This window comes from Callionymus lyra, chromosome 18 (genome assembly GCF_982586985.1).
Source record: "Callionymus lyra chromosome 18, fCalLyr1.hap1.1, whole genome shotgun sequence".
NCBI lineage: Eukaryota > Metazoa > Chordata > Actinopteri > Syngnathiformes > Callionymidae > Callionymus > Callionymus lyra.
In genome coordinates this window covers 267,501-287,500 of record NC_141835.1, presented here as the reverse complement: position 1 = coordinate 287,500, position 20,000 = coordinate 267,501, and the positions used below count along the sequence as shown (strand labels likewise).

Genomic DNA, 20,000 nt, shown 5'->3' with positions numbered 1-20,000 from the left:
GTTGAGTCATTGGTGAGTGACTCAGTGTAGTTGAGTCATAGGTGAGTGACTCAGTGTAGTTGAGTCATCGGTGAGTGACTCAGTGTAGTTGAGTCATCGGTGAGTGACTCAGTGTAGTTGAGTCATCGGTGAGTGACTCAGTGTAGTTGAGTCATAGGTGAGTGACTCAGTGTAGTTGAGTCATCGGTGAGTGACTCAGTGTAGTTGAGTCATAGGTGAGTGACTCAGTGTAGTTGAGTCATTGGTGAGTGACTCAGTGTAGTTGAGTCATAGGTGAGTGACTCAGTGTAGTTGAGTCATCGGTGAGTGACTCAGTGTAGTTGAGTCATCGGTGAGTGACTCAGTGTAGTTGAGTCATAGGTGAGTGACTCAGTGTAGTTGAGTCATAGGTGAGTGACTCAGTGTAGTTGAGTCATCGGTGAGTGACTCAGTGTAGTTGAGTCATCGGTGAGTGACTCAGTGTAGTTGAGTCATAGGTGAGTGACTCAGTGTAGTTGAGTCATCGGTGAGTGACTCAGTGTAGTTGAGTCATCGGTGAGTGACTCAGTGTAGTTGAGTCATAGGTGAGTGACTCAGTGTAGTTGAGTCATAGGTGAGTGACTCAGTGTAGTTGAGTCATCGGTGAGTGACTCAGTGTAGTTGAGTCATTGGTGAGTGACTCAGTGTAGTTGAGTCATTGGTGAGTGACTCAGTGTAGTTGAGTCATCGGTGAGTGACTCAGTGTAGTTGAGTCATAGGTGAGTGACTCAGTGTAGTTGAGTCATTGGTGAGTGACTCAGTGTAGTTGAGTCATAGGTGAGTGACTCAGTGTAGTTGAGTCATCGGTGAGTGACTCAGTGTAGTTGAGTCATAGGTGAGTGACTCAGTGTAGGTGAGTCATAGGTGAGTGACTCAGTGTAGTTGAGTCATAGGTGAGTGACTCAGTGTAGTTGAGTCATAGGTGAGTGACTCAGTGTAGTTGAGTCATAGGTGAGTGACTCAGTGTAGTTGAGTCATAGGTGAGTGACTCAGTGTAGTTGAGTCATAGGTGAGTGACTCAGTGTAGTTGAGTCATAGGTGAGTGACTCAGTGTAGTTGAGTCATAGGTGAGTGACTCAGTGTAGTTGAGTCATCGGTGAGTGACTCAGTGTAGTTGAGTCATCGGTGAGTGACTCAGTGTAGTTGAGTCATAGGTGAGTGACTCAGTGTAGTTGAGTCATAGGTGAGTGACTCAGTGTAGTTGAGTCATAGGTGAGTGACTCAGTGTAGTTGAGTCATAGGTGAGTGACTCAGTGTAGTTGAGTCATTGGTGAGTGACTCAGTGTAGTTGAGTCATAGGTGAGTGACTCAGTGTAGTTGAGTCATAGGTGAGTGACTCAGTGTAGTTGAGTCATAGGTGAGTGACTCAGTGTAGTTGAGTCATTGGTGAGTGACTCAGTGTAGTTGAGTCATAGGTGAGTGACTCAGTGTAGTTGAGTCATAGGTGAGTGACTCAGTGTAGTTGAGTCATTGGTGAGTGACTCAGTGTAGTTGAGTCATCGGTGAGTGACTCAGTGTAGTTGAGTCATCGGTGAGTGACTCAGTGTAGTTGAGTCATAGGTGAGTGACTCAGTGTAGTTGAGTCATTGGTGAGTGACTCAGTGTAGTTGAGTCATAGGTGAGTGACTCAGTGTAGTTGAGTCATAGGTGAGTGACTCAGTGTAGTTGAGTCATAGGTGAGTGACTCAGTGTAGTTGAGTCATAGGTGAGTGACTCAGTGTAGTTGAGTCATAGGTGAGTGACTCAGTGTAGTTGAGTCATCGGTGAGTGACTCAGTGTAGTTGAGTCATAGGTGAGTGACTCAGTGTAGTTGAGTCATAGGTGAGTGACTCAGTGTAGTTGAGTCATAGGTGAGTGACTCAGTGTAGGTGAGTCATAGGTGAGTGACTCAGTGTAGGTGAGTCATCGGTGAGTGACTCAGTGTAGTTGAGTCATAGGTGAGTGACTCAGTGTAGTTGAGTCATAGGTGAGTGACTCAGTGTAGTTGAGTCATAGGTGAGTGACTCAGTGTAGGTGAGTCTTCTTCACCGAGACAAAGTTAAAATCCTCTTAGATGGACATGAAGGTTGAACCGGTTCAGCATCACAAAGGTCAAGGTCACGTGTAACAAAGAGAAGCCGCTGATGATGCATTGAAGTCCAGAGCAGAAGATCCTGGACCACATTATAAGAACCTCTTCTTGGCTCCTTTGCCAGGAAAAGCTTGAGAGCCACAGAAATAGAAACATAATAGAGGATCAGAAACACTCTTGTCACACGAGCCTCTGCTGGGTTTTCAACTCGCAACATGAGAGCGTGACGACCTTGACTTCAGAACCTGAGGGTCCAGACTGAGGGTCCAGACTGAGGGTCCAGACTGAGGGTCCAGACTGAGGGTCCAGACTGAGGGTCCAGACCATGGCTCAGTGCTGTAACTGTTCCCAGGAAGACTGTAACTGGGAGAACATTCTCTCCTTCATCTCCACAAATGAAGCTCCTTCTCATCCCGTCGGTCCACGACCTCCTCCAGACTTCCATCCCTTCCCTCCTCAGATCCCGTGTCCTTGTGGCTGCATCCACGACCTTGAGCGGCTCATGGATCAGGACCAACACAAAGAGGCTCAGATGAGCTGCTGTGGACCTCGGCCGAGCTACTGCGGGTCGTATTCCTGTCGCGTGACGCCATGTTCGAGGCCCGGCGTGGCTCAAGGGTCGAGGCGGTCGATGGTGCGATGGAACCCCGACGTGAGCCGGTGCTGCAGCTGTGAAGCTCACGACCCCAACATGGAGAGTCTCTCACGGCACAGCCTGGCCCTGTACTCCAGGAAGAACCCGACTCCCGTCCACAGCCTGAGTCCACATCCAGGGAACACCATGAGTCAGCAGAACATTCCCAACATGTCCTTGTGTCCAAAGATCTCGCACCAGCCCAGCATGATCCCTCACTCCGGCCACAACCTGCTGCAGAGTCGAGGGATGAGTCACCACCTCATGGCTCAGACCAGCCACAGCGTCGGACTTCAACCTGGCGCTGGAACGACCCAGCCGCTCCAGGTCCGGTACAACTTCTCCCGGATCATCTGCAGCTCAGCCCAGCCAGGGTTCGGTCCAGTCCCTCCGCTGAGTCATGCTTCTGAGCCCGGCTTCCATCCTGAGGGCGAGGAGTGTCGGGGCAGAGCGCCCATGAGCCTCGCAGCAGCTCAACCAACCAGCAACCTGCGAGCAGCCGCCGCGTCCAGCAGCTTCTGCAGCGCCGCCATCATGCAGCACAAACACACGGGTTTGAATGTCGCGTCTCAGGTTTGTTTTTGAGAAACATGTGTCGTTAAAAAATGAACAATAATAATATAATAATAATATAATATAATAATAATAACAAAAGCAACAACAACGATAATAATAATAGTAATACTAATAACAACACATATAATAATAACAGTAATACTAATAACAAATATAATAATAACAGTAATACTAATAATAACAATGATAATAATAATAGTAATACTAATAACAACACATATAATAATAACAGTAATACTAATAATAACAATGATAATAATAATAGTAATACTAATAACAACAAATATAATAATAACAGTAATACTAATAATAACAATGATAATAATAATAGTAATAATACTAACAACAATGATAATAATAATAGTAATAATAATAATAACAATGAGAATAATAATAGTAATACTAATAATAACAGTGATAATAATAGTAATAATAACAACAACAATGAGAATAATAACAGTAATACTAATAATAACAGTGATAATAATAATAGTAATAATAATAATAACAATGACAATAATAATAGTAATACTAATAATAACAATGATAATAATAATAGTAATAATAATAACAACAATGACAATAATAATAGTAATACTAATAATAACAATGATAATAATAATAGTAATAATAATAACAACAATGACAATAATAATAGTAATACTAATAATAACAATGATAATAACAATAGTAATAATAATAACAACAATGACAATAATAATAGTAATACTAATAATAACAATGATAATAATAATAGTAATAATAACAACAATGACAATAATAACAGTAATACTAACAATAACAGTGATAATAATAATAGTAATAATAATAACAACAATGACAATAATAACAGTAATACTAATAATAACAATAATAACGTGTGTAAAACAGATCAATGATGAAGCTTCACTCTTGTTATCAGCGTCATGATCAGATGTTTTCATCTTCAGGGAATCGGGTCTGTAGCCACGCCTCCGATGCAGGGTCGTGACCTCGTGTTGCTGTGAGTCTTCATCAAGGTCACGTAAGTATGGATTCAACTGATGCTCTTCTTCTGTCCAGTGACGGAGAACGAGGAGGATCGTCTGCACACCTGCTCAGGTAACATTCATAGACTCAAGAGAAACATAATATCGTCCGACGACACGTTTGTTCTCCCAGGAAAAGAACCAAGAAGCCTCTGAACGCCTTCCTGCTGTTCATGCGCGAGAAGCGCGAGGACATGAGGAAGCAGCTCGGCATCAGCAACAGTGCCGTCGTCAACATGGCGCTCGGAGAGAAGGTGAGACGACTCTCTCGGCCTCAGATGTTTGTGTTCAACCGTGTGTGTGTTCAGTGGAACAAGATGACGTCTGAGGATCAGCAGCAATACTACGATCAGGCTCACTTCGAGAGACGCCTGTACTATGAGAGGAGCAACCCTGACGCCTGCGTGAGTCCACTGGGGTCAAGGGTCACACCTTCAATCAATACATCAATATATGAACACATATATATATGAATACATCGATATATCAATACATTAATATATCAATAAATCAATAGATCAATATATTAATAAATATATATATATTAATACATCAATATATCAATACATTAATATATCAATAAATCAATATATTGATAAATATATATATTAATACATCAATATATCAATACATTAATATATCAATAAATCAATACATTAATATATTGATAAATATATATATTAATACATCAATATATCAATACATTAATATATCAATACATCAATATATTAATATATATATATATATATTAATACATCAATATATCAATACATTAATATATCAATAAATCAATAGATCAATATATTAATAAATATATATATATTAATACATCAATATATCAATACATTAATATATCAATAAATATATATATTGATAAATATATATATTAATACATCAATATATCAATACATTAATATATCAATAAATCAATATATTGATAAATATATATATTAATACATCAATACATTAATATATCAATAAATCAATACATCAATATATTGATAAATATATATATATTAATACATCAATATATCAATACATTAATATATCAATAAATCAATACATCAATATATTAATAAATATATATATATTAATACATCAATATATCAATACATTAATATATCAATAAATCAATAGATCAATATATTAATAAATATATATATATTAATACATCAATATATCAATACATTAATATATCAATAGATCAATATGTTAATAAATCAATATACTATTAAATCAATACATAAATATATCAATACATTAATAATCAAGTAGAATTTATGTGACATCAAGACACAAGTTGCAAAATATGTTCCTCAGATCTTCTTTCTTCAATCGTTGTGTTGACGACACACAATCATGTTGTCGACACACAATCATGTTGTTGTCGACACACAATCATGTTGTCGACACACAATCATGTTGTTGTCGACACACAATCATGTTGTCGACACGCAATCATGTTGACGACACACAATCATGTTGTTGTCGACACACAATCATGTTGACGACACGCAATCATGTTGCCGACACGCAATCATGTTGCCGACACGCAATCATGTTGCCGACACGCAATCATGTTGCCGACACGCAATCATGTTGCCGACACGCAATCATGTTGCCGACACGCAATCATGTTGCCGACACGCAATCATGTTGCCGACACGCAATCATGTTGCCGACACGCAATCATGTTGCCGACACGCAATCATGTTGCCGACACGCAATCATGTTGCCGACACGCAATCATGTTGCCGACACGCAATCATGTTGCCGACACGCAATCATGTTGCCGACACGCAATCATGTTGTCGACACGCAATCATGTTGTCGACACGCAATCATGTTGTCGACACGCAATCATGTTGTCGACACGCAATCATGTTGTCGACACGCAATCATGTTGTCGACACGCAATCATGTTGTCGACACGCAATCATGTTGTCGACACGCAATCATGTTGCCGACACGCAATCATGTTGCCGACACGCAATCATGTTGCCGACACGCAATCATATTGTCGACACGCAATCATGTTGTCGACACGCAATCATGTTGTCGACACGCAATCATGTTGTCGACACGCAATCATGTTGTCGACACGCAATCATGTTGTCGACACGCAATCATGTTGTCGACACGCAATCATGTTGACGACACGCAATCATGTTGTCGACACGCAATCATGTTGTCGACACGCAATCATGTTGTCGACACGCAATCATGTTGTCGACACGCAATCATGTTGTCGACACGCAATCATGTTGTCGACACGCAATCATGTTGTCGACACGCAATCATGTTGTCGACACGCAATCATGTTGTCGACACGCAATCATGTTGTCGACACGCAATCATGTTGTCGACACGCAATCATGTTGTCGACACGCAATCATGTTGTCGACACGCAATCATGTTGACGACACGCAATCATGTTGACGACACACAATCATGTTGTCCACACGCAATCATGTTGTCGACACGCAATCATGTTGTCCACACGCAATCATGTTGTCGACACACAATCATGTTGTCGACACGCAATCATGTTGTCGACACGCAATCATGTTGTCGACACGCAATCATGTCGTCGACACGCAATCATGTCGACGACACGCAATCATGTCGACGACACGCAATCATGTTGTCGACACACAATCATGTTGTCGACACACAATCATGTTGTCGACACACAATCATGTTGTCGACACACAATCATTTTCATGAACGATTAACAAAGACTTGATTTCTTTCCTTCAGGAGAAGAAACGATCGTTCAGGTCCAGAGGTGAGACTTTCTTTGACCTTCACACAGAAGACAGACGTCCAGGTTAAGTTCAAGTACGACCATCTTTCTTTGTTTGTCATATAGAAGTTCTACCATCGGACCTGGATCCTCATCTTCACATCCACAGGTGTGTAAGCGCTGTGTGTACATTTAACAACACAATAGAAATGTGTATCATGACATTAGTAGAAGATTAGGAAGAGAAATACGATAAAACACACAATATGAAACAAAGGTCTTCTCACTTCTGTTCCTCCTGAGCCTCCTCTGGTCCCTGAAGGTCTCAGACGTTAGAAGGTCTCACTCATGCTCCAGTGGTTCCTTCTCATGTTATTGTTCATAAATGTCAGTAAGCTTTCATTATCCATCCATCCATCCATCCATCCATTAATGCTCCAACTGTGTATAATCGTCCTCTTAAAGCTTTCCTTATCCATCCATCCATCCATCCATCCATGCATCCATCCATCCATGCTCCAACTGTGTATAATCGTCCTCTTAAAGCTTTCCTTATCCATCCATCCATCCATCCATCCATTCATGCATCCATCCATCCATCCATCCATGCATCCATCCATGCTCCAACTGTGTATAATCGACCTCTGCTGGTGAGTGTGTGTTCATGTGTGTGTGTTCATGTGTGTGTGTTCCATCCATCCATCCATTCATGTATCCATCCATCCATCCAACCATGCTCCAACTGTGTATAATCGTCTTCCTAAAGCTCTCCTTATCCATCCATCCATGCTCCTGCTGTGTATAATCGTCCTCTTAAAGCTTTCCTTATCCATCCATCCATCAATGCTCCAGCTGTGTATAATGGTCCTCTTAAAGCTTTCCTTATCCATCCATCCATCCATCCATCCATGCTCCAACGGTGTATAATCGTCCTCCTAAAGCTCTCCTTATCCATCCATCCATCCATGCTCCTGCTGTGTATAATCGTCCTTTTAAAGCTTTCCTTATCCATCCATTCATCCATCCATCAGTTCATGCATCCATCCATCCAACCATGCTCCAACTGTGTATAATCGTCCTCTTAAAGCTTTCCTTATCCATCCATCCATCCATCCATCCATCCATCCATGCTCCAGCTGTGTATAATCGTCCATCAATGCTCCAGCTGTGTATAATCGTCCTCTTAAAGCTTTCCTTACCCATCCATCCATCCATCCATCCATCCATGCTCCAGCTGTGTATAATCGTCCTCTTAAAGCTTTCCTTATCCATCCATCCATCCATCTATGCTCCAGCTGTGTATAATCGTGCTCTTAAAGCTTTCCTTATCCATCCATCCATCCATCAATGCTCCAGCTGTGTATAATCGTCCTCTTAAAGCTTTCCTTATCCATCCATCCATCCATCAATGCTCCAGCTGTGTATAATCGTCCTCTTAAAGCTTTCCTTATCCATCCATCTATCCATCAATGCTCCAGCTGTGTATAATCGTCCTCTTAAAGCTTTCCTTATCCATCCATCCATCCATCAATGCTCCAGCTGTGTATAATCGTCCTCTTAAAGCTTTCCTTATCCATCCATCTATCCATCAATGCTCCTGCTGTGTATAATCGTCCTCTTAAAGCTCACCTGAGTCCTCACACACACCAGGGATGCTGCTGCGATATCTGCCTCACTTTCACTGTCTGTTCACTCTACCTCTGCTGGTGAGTGTGTGTTCATGTGTGTGTGTTCATGTGTGTGTGTTCATGTGTGTGTGTTCATGTGTGTGTTCATGTGCGTGTGTTCATGTGGGTGTTTTCATGTGCGTGTTTTCATGTGTGTGTTCAGGCCTCAGGACCCTCAGCAGGACCACATGTGTGTGTTCATGTGTGTGTTCATGTGTGTGTTCATGTGTATGTTCATGTGTATGTTCATGTGTGTGTTCAGGCCAGAGGACCCTCAGGACCACATGTGTGTGTTCATGTGTGTGTTCATGTGTATGTTCAGGCCAGAGGACCCTCAGGACCACATGTGTGTGTTCATGTGTGTGTTCATGTGTATGTTCATGTGTATGTGTATGTTCATGTGTGTGTTCAGGCCTGAGGACCCTCAGGACCACATGTTCTACATCAAGAAGCCTCTGAACGCCTTCCTGCTCTTCACGCGGGAGAACAGGGCATCAGTGGTGGAGAGGCTGAGAATCACCAACAATGCGACTGTAAACGAGATCCTGGGACAGATGGTAGGTTGTGTTGTGTAGTGTAGTTGTTGTTGTTTCCCTGTAACTGGGACAGATGGTAGGTTGTGTAGTTGTTGTTACCCTATAACTGGGACAGATGTTAGGTTGTGTTGTGTAATTGTTGTTTCCCTGTAACTGGGACAGATGGTACGTTATGTTGTGTAGTTGTTGTTTCCCTGTAACTGGGACAGATGGTAGGTTGTGTTGTGTAGTTGTTTCACTGTAACTGGGACAGGTGGTAGGTTGTGTTGTGTAGTTGTTGTTTCCCTGTAACTGGGACAGATGGTAGGTTGTGTAGTTGTTGTTTCCCTGTAACTGGGACAGATGTTAGGTTGTGTAGTTGTTGTTTCCCTGTAACTGGGACAGATGGTAGGTTATGTAGTTGTTGTTTCCCTGTAACTGGGACAGATGGTAGGTTGTGTTGTGTAGTTGTTGTTTCCCTGTAACTGGAACAGATGGTAGGTTGTGTAGTTGTTGTTTCCCTGTAACTGGGACAGATGGTAGGTTGTGTTGTGTAGTCGTCGTTTCCCTGTAACTGGGACAGATGGTATGTAATGTTGTGTAGTTGTTGTTTCCCTGTAACTGGGACAGATGGTAGGTTGTGTTGTGTAGTACTTTCCCTGTAACTGGGACAGATGGTAGGTTGTGTTGTGTAGTTGTTGTTTCCCTGTAACTGGGACAGATGGTAGGTTGTGTAGTTGTTGTTTCCCTGTAACTGAGATAGATGGTAGGTTATGTTGTGTAGTTGTTGTTTCCCTGTAACTGGGACAGATGGTAGGTTGTGTTGTGTAGTTGTTGTTTCCCTGTAACTGGGACAGATGGTAGGTTATGTAGTTGTTGTTTCCCTGTAACTGGGACAGATGGTAGGTTGTGTAGTTGTTGTTTCCCTGTAACTGGGACAGATGGTAGGTTATGTAGTTGTTGTTTCCCTGTAACTGGGACAGATGGTAGGTTGTGTAGTTGTTGTTTCCCTGTAACTGGGACAGATGGTAGGTAGGTTGTGTAGTTGTTGTTTCCCTGTAACTGGGACAGATGGTAGGTTGTGTAGTTGTTGTTTCCCTGTAACTGGGACAGATGGTAAATTGTGTTGTGTAGTTGTTGTTTCCCTGTAACTGGGACAGATGGTAGGTTGTGTTGTGTAGTTGTTGTTTCCCTGTAACTGGAACAGATGGTAGGTTGTGTAGTTGTTGTTTCCCTGTAACTGGGACAGATGGTAGGTTGTGTTGTGTAGTCGTCGTTTCCCTGTAACTGGGACAGATGGTAGGTTGTGTTGTAACACACACTGTTGTTTGTTCAGTGGAAGAATCTGTCCAGTGACGCACAAGCAAAGTACTTCGAACAATCCAACAGCCAGAGAATCATGCACCAGATGCAGTACCCGGAGTGGTCCACTAGAGACAACTACGTGAGTCACTCTATAACCTGTGTGTGTGTGTGTGTGTGTGTGTGTGTGTGTGTGTGTGTGTGTCTCTCTCCATCCATCCATCCATCCATCCATTCATCTCTAACTCATGTTTCCGTTTCAGGGTAAAAAGAGACGAAGGAGAAAATTTCCTGAAACTCCTGCTGGTAATGATTTAAGTTCAGTTACATTTGAACGACGGTGTTTATTTTTCTCTGTTTTGCAGAAAACTGCTCCAATGATATTGACGACAACAACGAACATCTGGTTGTCGACTCGTGAACAGAAGCTTCATGTCGTCAACGACCCTCGAGCAAGAAGATTCAACTTTGACACAGAACACAACTTGTTTTCAATCACCTGTGAGTGAAACTTTAGCATCATCGTAACCACTGATCAATAAAAGTCACGCTGGTACTTCCTGTTTCATCCTCTTCACTTCCTGTTTCCTTTTTTTCCTCCTCATGACAAACATTTCTTCCACCAGAACGTTTACAATTTATTTTCAATATAAACTAATATCATTCAGTATAATTCACATAACCTGATAAACTTGTTATTTAATATCATTTAGTATCATGTTTTAATATTTAATATATTTTAATATCATTTGATATGCTCCACATAACTGGGACATGAGCTGGCTGGTGAACTGTGGACCACGATCAGAGACCATGTAGACAGGGACTCCCCAATGAGTAAAAATCTCGTTCTTGAGGAGTGACCTTCGGAGTTTAAGCATCTCTAAGGGCAAAAAACTCTACCCATTTGGAGTAGTAGTCCACTACGACCATCAGGACCGAGTTCCTGGCCTTGCTTAAAGGAAAAGGATCCATGAAGTCCACGCCAATCATCTCTCCTGGTGCCTTTATGTCTGGGGACTGCAGCAGTTCAGCTTGCTTCACATTAGCATCTTGGTACTGCTGGTAGGTCTGACACGCACGCACATGACTCCATACATCCCTCTGTATAGATGGCCACCATGCCACTTCCAGTACCTTTAAGAGGGTTTTCATTCTCCCTAGGTCGCCTCCAAAAGGACTGTCATGGAAGTATGCAAGGAACTCTGGGACCATGGTTGCGGGCACCACCACCTGATAGTTGTAGTCACTGTATTTGGATAGGACGCCCCGATACAGGACCCCTTGTTGTAGTTGGTAGTGGATGCGTCCAGGTTTAGGTGGCTCAAGAGAATGACAAGCTTCCTGACAGTGTGGGTCTGCAGCCTGAGCTGTCTCTATATGGTTCAATGAACTAGGGAGACTAACCCAGTAGGAAGTTTGGACTGACAAACAAACGCCACTGTCGTTGTTCACCGGTGCACGGGAAAGGGCATCAGGGACCACATTACAGCATCCCTTCTTGTAGGTAACCCTGGAAGTAAAAGCTTGGAGCCTCAGTGTCCAGCAGGTGAGTCAAGAGGATGTTTTGGGGCATTGAAAAACCCAGGCCAGGGCATTGTGGTCTGTAAAGACATCAAAGATTTCTCCTTCCAAATAGTGTCTCCATTTCTCCACCGCCCCGACCACAGCGAGACATTCCTTTTCAGAGGTGGAGTATCTCAACTCAGGACCCTGAAGAGCTCTGGAAGCAAAGGCGATGGGTCTATCTTGACCAAAGTTCTGGACAAGGACTGTGCCCAGACCCACATCACTGGAGTCACAGTGCACATGGAAGCAGATATGGGGATCCGGTTGGGCCAACACAGGAGGGGACTGCAACAGATCCTTCAGTTGGTCAAAGGCCTGTTGACATGTAGTGGACCATTCCCATCGGACGTCTTTCTTTTTAAGATGGTTGAGTGGTGCTACTATGTCCGCCAAACGAGGAAGGAACTTATGGTATCATCCCACCATCCCCAAAAACCTTTGTAGGCTTTTAAGGTCCTTGGGGGCTGGAAAAGCAGAGATGGCCTGAACCTTTTCCTTGTCCACTTCTACTCCTTCTCCGGTCACGACATGGCCATGGAAATGCAGTTTTGTCTGGAAGAGATGGCATTTTCATGTTTAAGGTCAGGTGCAGTCTCAAACACAGCCTCAAGGTCTTGCAGGTGTTGTTCTTTAGTCTTGGAAAAAATAATGATGTCATCTATGTAAACAAAGCAACACTCTCCCTGTAGTCCTCTCAATACCGACTCCATCAGCCACTGGAAGGTGGCTCCGGCGTTCCTCAGTCCGAATGGCATGACTTTAAATTGGAAGAACCCCATGTGGGTTATCATGGCGGTCTTACGTTTGCTCCCTTCCTCCATTGCTACTTGCCAATAGCCACTTTTTAATTCCAATGAACTGAAGTATCTGGCTCCATGCAACAACTCCAAAACTTCGTGGACCAAGAGCATGGGATAGGCGTCATGGTGTGTCTTGGCATTGACACCGCGGTAGTCTACACAGAAACGTGGGGTGTTGTCTGGCCTTGGGACTAAAACCACTGGAGAGGCCCAGGCTGACATTGATGGTTCTATAACCCCGTCTGCCAACATCTTTTTTAATTCTTCCTCTATTACTACTTGCTTTTGAGGCGACACTCGATAGGCTCTCTTCATCACTGGCACCTCATCAATGGTCAGGATTTTGTGTTGGACTAAGTAAATCGTGCCTTTCTTCAGGGACCACACCGAAGTCCACTTCTGCAGCAGTGTCCTGACCACCTCAGGTTGGGAATTCATATACAGTGTATCAGTCTTCATTTCTGGGAGAGGCTCCCTTGCCAGTGCAGTGATTCCCTTTCCTTTAAGAGAAATTGATATTGTTTCCCCCGCAGTAGGTTGTACTTCTGCAGGTGGGGCTTTAAAACAATCTGACTTGCGCACATAAAATCAATGCCGAGGATTAATGGCATGCAGAGCTGGTCATCGTCGAGCACATGAATGGCCACGGCAACTCTAGAATCCTGCAGGTTCAACATCAGGATGGCTTTGCCCAACGCCTTGCCTCCTTGACCATTAGCCATAACGAATCGGGGTATTTCACTCTGGCCCAAACACTCTTCTGCACCTTTAATACAGTTCCACAAAGAACTACTCATTAATGACTGAGTGCTACCTGAATCGAGGACTGCATCCCCCTGAGTGCCCCTAATATGGACAGGAACAACTAATAAAGAGGGCCGCCCTGAACCCCCCATCACCTCTAGATTGGCTTGGTTCTGGCCTTCTGGCCGATCTTTTAGGTGCATTCAAGGAACCTGCTCGTTGAACTCGATTCCAGTAGTCCTCTGAACTACTCTGATCTCGTTCTATGAGCCAACTTTAACCACTTGTTGTACGGTGGAGACGATCCCACACAAACCGCTAGCCAACTTTGGGTTACAGGCATTTAGGGTCCTGCGCACAATCTCCTCTTCTGGCATCTCCAGTCTCCATTTTAGACAAAGTGCTCGATGGTCGTACGCAAAGTCTCTGAGACACTGAGAAGGAATTTGGATATTTGAGCGCAGCTGTTCCTCAATCTCTGCCTGGTAGTCGGTGAGCAGGAAAGCTCCAAGAAATCCGTCCGGATAGGTGGCTTAGCTGCCGGGGTTGTGGAGGTAGAGAAAGTGGAGGCTGGATACCGGTGGTTAATTGGGGTCCTGGTCTCCCGCGGGTTCCTGCCGCGGCTTGGGCCCCTGTGTCTGGATCTGCTGTGCTAGGTATGTGCCCTCTGGCCTGGCTATTTCAACCCCCCCCCACCCCCCCCCTCTATATATCTTCACCCGTCACCGGAGTCTGTATACCTGTGTATTGTCTACATTTGTCCCAAACCCACACCTTTTTATTTCTCTCCCGGAGCCCCAAGGAACCACCTCCAGAGCTGCTGCTGATCCAGGGGTCCACCTCCAGAGCTGTTGCTGATCCAGGGATCCACCTCCAGAGCAGCTGCTGATCCAGGATCTTCACCACGTCATCAGATCCCGAGTTCTCTCCAGCACCCCCATGGACCCTCCTACACTCTCCTCTTTTCTCTCACTTTATCCTCCCACACTCTCTCCATCTGTCTACCCCCCCATCCTTCCTCCCAGCCGGTCAAAGCGGCAGGCTGTCAACAATGAGTCGGGTTCCGCTCGAGGTTTCTGCTTCTAAAAGGAAGTTTTTCCTCTCCATTGCTCACTGTACAGTGTTTTGTTTCTTGCTCTTTGTTGAATTGCTGGATCTATTTTTCCTTAATCAACTGTAGTCTTATTTCAACTGTATAGTGTCTTGAGATAACTTTGTTATGATAAGACACTTGAAATAAAATTGAATTGAATTGAATTGTTGTTGTGTCTCTATGTTGTTTTAACATGTGTGTGTTAACTTTGTGTTGTTGTGTCTCTATGTTGTTTTAACATGTGTGTGTTAACTTTGTGTTGTTGTGTCTCTATGTTGTTTTAACATGTGTGTGTTAACTTTGTGTTGTTGTGTCTCTATGTTGTTTTAACATGTGTGTGTTAACTTTGTGTTGTTGTGTCTCTATGTTGTTTTAACATGTGTGTGTTAACTTTGTGTTGTTGTGTCTCTATGTTGTTTTAACATGTGTGTGTTAACTTTGTGTTGTTGTGTCTCTATGTTGTTTTAACATGTGTGTGTTAACTTTGTGTTGTTGTGTCTCTATGTTGTTTTAACATGTGTGTGTTAACTGTGTGTTGTTGTGTCTCTATGTTGTTTTAACATGTGTGTGTTAACTTGGTGTTGTTGTGTCTCTATGTTGTTTTAACATGTGTGTGTTAACTTTGTGTTGTTGTGTCTCTATGTTGTTTTAACATGTGTGTGTTAACTTTGTGTTGTTGTGTCTCTATGTTGTTTTAACATGTGTGTGTTGTTGTGTCTCTATGTTGTTTTAACATGTGTGTGTTGTTGTGTCTCTATGTTGTTTTAACATGAGTGTGTTAACTTTGTGTTGTTGTGTCTCTATGTTGTTTTAACATGTGTGTGTTAACTTTGTGTTGTTGTGTCTCTATGTTGTTTTAACATGTGTGTGTTAACTTTGTGTTGTTGTGTCTCTATGTTGTTTTAACATGTGTGTGTTAACTTTGTGTTGTTGTGTCTCTATGTTGTTTTAACATGTGTGTGTTAACTTTGTGTTGTTGTGTCTCTATGTTGTTTTAACATGTGTGTGTTAACTTTGTGTTGTTGTGTCTCTATGTTGTTTTAACATGTGTGTGTTAACTTTGTGTTGTTGTGTCTCTATGTTGTTTTAACATGTGTGTGTTAACTTTGTGTTGTTGTGTCTCTATGTTGTTTTAACATGTGTGTGTTAACTTTGTGTTGTTGTGTCTCTATGTTGTTTTAACATGTGTGTGTTGTTGTGTCTCTATGTTGTTTTAACATGTGTGTGTTGTTGTGTCTCTATGTTGTTTTAACATGAGTGTGTTAACTTTGTGTTGTTGTGTCTCTATGTTGTTTTAACATGTGTGTGTTAACTTTGTGTTGTTGTGTCTCTATGTTGTTTTAACATGTGTGTGTTAACTTTGTGTTGTTGTGTCTCTATGTTGTTTTAACATGTGTGTGTTAACTTTGTGTTGTTGTGTCTCTATGTTGTTTTAACATGTGTGTGTTAACTTTGTGTTGTTGTGTCTCTATGTTGTTTTAACATGTGTGTGTTAACTTTGTGTTGTTGTGTCTCTATGTTGTTTTAACATGTGTGTGTTAACTTTGTGTTGTTGTGTCTCTATGTTGTTTTAACATGTGTGTGTTAACTTTGTGTTGTTGTGTCTCTATGTTGTTTTAACATGTGTGTGTTAACTGTGTGTTGTTGTGTCTCTATGTTGTTTTAACATGTGTGTGTTAACTTGGTGTTGTTGTGTCTCTATGTTGTTTTAACATGTGTGTGTTGTTGTGTCTCTATGTTGTTTTAACATGTGTGTGTTGTTGTGTCTCTATGTTGTTTTAACATGAGTGTGTTAACTTTGTGTTGTTGTGTCTCTATGTTGTTTTAACATGTGTGTGTTAACTTTGTGTTGTTGTGTCTCTATGTTGTTTTAACATGTGTGTGTTAACTTTGTGTTGTTGTGTCTCTATGTTGTTTTGACATGTGTGTGTTAACTTTGTGTTGTTGTATCTCTATGTTGTTTTAACATGTGTGTGTTAACTTTGTGTTGTTGTGTCTCTATGTTGTTTTAACATGTGTGTGTTAACTTTGTGTTGTTGTGTCTCTATGTTGTTTTAACATGTGTGTGTTAACTTTGTGTTGTTGTGTCTCTATGTTGTTTTAACATGTGTGTGTTAACTGTGTGTTGTTGTGTCTCTATGTTGTTTTAACATGTGTGTGTTAAATTTGTGTTGTTGTGTCTCTATGTTGTTTTAACATGTGTGTGTTGTTGTGTCTCTATGTTGTTTTAACATGTGTGTGTTGTTGTGTCTCTATGTTGTTTTAACATGTGTGTGTTGTTGTGTCTCTATGTTGTTTTAGAATGAGTGTGTTAACTTTGTGTTGTTGTGTCTCTATGTTGTTTTAACATGTGTGTGTTAACTTTGTGTTGTTGTGTCTCTATGTTGTTTTAACATGTGTGTGTTGTTGTGTCTCTATGTTGTTTTAACATGTGTGTGTTGTTGTGTCTCTATGTTGTTTTAACATGAGTGTGTTAACTTTGTGTTGTTGTGTCTCTATGTTGTTTTAACATGTGTGTGTTAACTTTGTGTTGTTGTGTCTCTATGTTGTTTTAACATGTGTGTGTTAACTTTGTGTTGTTGTGTCTCTATGTTGTTTTAACATGTGTGTGTTAACTTTGTGTTGTTGTGTCTCTATGTTGTTTTAACATGTGTGTGTTAACTTTGTGTTGTTGTGTCTCTATGTTGTTTTAACATGTGTGTGTTAACTTTGTGTTGTTGTGTCTCTATGTTGTTTTAACATGTGTGTGTTAACTTTGTGTTGTTGTGTCTCTATGTTGTTTTAACATGTGTGTGTTAACTTTGTGTTGTTGTGTCTCTATGTTGTTTTAACATGTGTGTGTTTACTGTGTGTTGTTGTGTCTCTATGTTGTTTTAACATGTGTGTGTTAACTTGGTGTTGTTGTGTCTCTATGTTGTTTTAACATGTGTGTGTTGTTGTGTCTCTATGTTGTTTTAACATGTGTGTGTTGTTGTGTCTCTATGTTGTTTTAACATGAGTGTGTTAACTTTGTGTTGTTGTGTCTCTATGTTGTTTTAACATGTGTGTGTTAACTTTATGTTGTTGTGTCTCTATGTTGTTTTGACATGTGTGTGTTAACTTTGTGTTGTTGTGTCTCTATGTTGTTTTGACATGTGTGTGTTAACTTTGTGTTGTTGTATCTCTATGTTGTTTTAACATGTGTGTGTTAACTTTGTGTTGTTGTGTCTCTATGTTGTTTTAACATGTGTGTGTTAACTTTGTGTTGTTGTGTCTCTATGTTGTTTTAACATGTGTGTGTTAACTTTGTGTTGTTGTGTCTCTATGTTGTTTTAACATGTGTGTGTTAACTGTGTGTTGTTGTGTCTCTATGTTGTTTTAACATGTGTGTGTTAAATTTGTGTTGTTGTGTCTCTATGTTGTTTTAACATGTGTGTGTTGTTGTGTCTCTATGTTGTTTTAACATGTGTGTGTTGTTGTGTCTCTATGTTGTTTTAACATGTGTGTGTTGTTGTGTCTCTATGTTGTTTTAGAATGAGTGTGTTAACTTTGTGTTGTTGTGTCTCTATGTTGTTTTAACATGTGTGTGTTAACTTTGTGTTGTTGTGTCTCTATGTTGTTTTAACATGTGTGTGTTAACTTTGTGTTGTTGTGTCTCTATGTTGTTTTAACATGTGTGTGTTAACTTTGTGTTGTTGTGTCTCTATGTTGTTTTAACATGTGTGTGTTAACTTTGTGTTGTTGTGTCTCTATGTTGTTTTAACATGTGTGTGTTAACTTTGTGTTGTTGTGTCTCTATGTTGTTTTAACATGTGTGTGTTAACTTTGTGTTGTTGTGTCTCTATGTTGTTTTAACATGTGTGTGTTAACTTTGTGTTGTTGTGTCTCTATGTTGTTTTAACATGTGTGTGTTAACTGTGTGTTGTTGTGTCTCTATGTTGTTTTAACATGTGTGTGTTAACTTTGTGTTGTTGTGTCTCTATGTTGTTTTAACATGTGTGTGTTGTTGTGTCTCTATGTTGTTTTAACATGTGTGTGTTGTTGTGTCTCTATGTTGTTTTAACATGTGTGTGTTGTTGTGTCTCTATGTTGTTTTAACATGTGTGTGTTGTTGTGTCTCTATGTTGTTTTAACATGAGTGTGTTAACTTTGTGTTGTTGTGTCTCTATGTTGTTTTAACATGTGTGTGTTAACTTTGTGTTGTTGTGTCTCTATGTTGTTTTAACATGTGTGTGTTAACTTTGTGTTGTTGTGTCTCTATGTTGTTTTAACATGTGTGTGTTAACTTTGTGTTGTTGTGTCTCTATGTTGTTTTAACATGTGTGTGTTAACTTTGTGTTGTTGTGTCTCTATGTTGTTTTAACATGTGTGTGTTAACTGTGTGTTGTTGTGTCTCTATGTTGTTTTAACATGTGTGTGTTAACTTTGTGTTGTTGTGTCTCTATGTTGTTTTAACATGTGTGTGTTAACTTTGTGTTGTTGTGTCTCTGTTGTTTTAACATGTGTGTGTTAACTTTGTGTTGTTGTGTCTCTATGTTGTTTTAACATGTATGTGTTAACTGTGTGTTGTTGTGTCTCTATGTTGTTTTAACATGTGTGTGTTAACTGTGTGTTGTTGTGTCTCTATGTTGTTTTAACATGTGTGTGTTAACTGTGTGTTGTTGTGTCTCTATGTTGTTTTAACATGTGTGTGTTAACTGTGTGTTGTTGTGTCTCTATGTTGTTTTAACATGTGTGTGTTAACTGTGTGTTGTTGTGTCTCTATGTTGTTTTAACATGTGTGTGTTGTTGTGTCTCTATGTTGTTTTAACATGTGTGTGTTGTTGTGTCTCTATGTTGTTTTAACAAGTGTGTGTTAACTGTGTGTTGTTGTGTCTCTCTGTTGTTTTAACATGTGTGTGTTGTTGTGTCTCTATGTTGTTTTAACATGTGTGTGTTGTTGTGTCTCTATGTTGTTTTAACATGTGTGTGTTGTTGTGTCTCTATGTTGTTTTAACATGTGTGTGTTAACTTTGTGTTGTTGTGTCTCTATGTTGTTTTAACATGTGTGTGTTGTTGTGTCTCTATGTTGTTTTAACATGTGTGTGTTAACTGTGTGTTGTTGTGTCTCTATGTTGTTTTAACCTGTGTGTGTTAACTGTGTGTTGTTGTGTCTCTATGTTGTTTTAACATGTGTGTGTTAACTGTGTGTTGTTGTGTCTCTATGTTGTTTTAACATGTGTGTGTTAACTGTGTGTTGTTGTGTCTCTATGTTGTTT

General features: G+C 41.0%; 1 protein-coding gene across 1 annotated transcript; it reads left to right on the top strand.

Moving 5' to 3' along the window:
* The first annotated feature begins 2,225 nt into the window (after window positions 1–2,225).
* Window positions 2,226–11,096, top strand: LOC148059969 (uncharacterized). Its single transcript, XM_087779940.1, has 11 exons — window positions 2,226–3,296; window positions 4,250–4,302; window positions 4,362–4,400; window positions 4,461–4,581; window positions 4,636–4,731; window positions 7,088–7,115; window positions 7,200–7,242; window positions 9,153–9,297; window positions 10,592–10,699; window positions 10,821–10,863; window positions 10,923–11,096. Exons 1-11 carry the CDS (start codon window positions 2,415–2,417, stop codon window positions 10,976–10,978), a joined length of 1,614 nt encoding a protein of 537 aa, XP_087636066.1. The 5' UTR covers window positions 2,226–2,414; the 3' UTR covers window positions 10,979–11,096.
* Window positions 11,097–20,000: the final 8,904 nt, after the last annotated feature.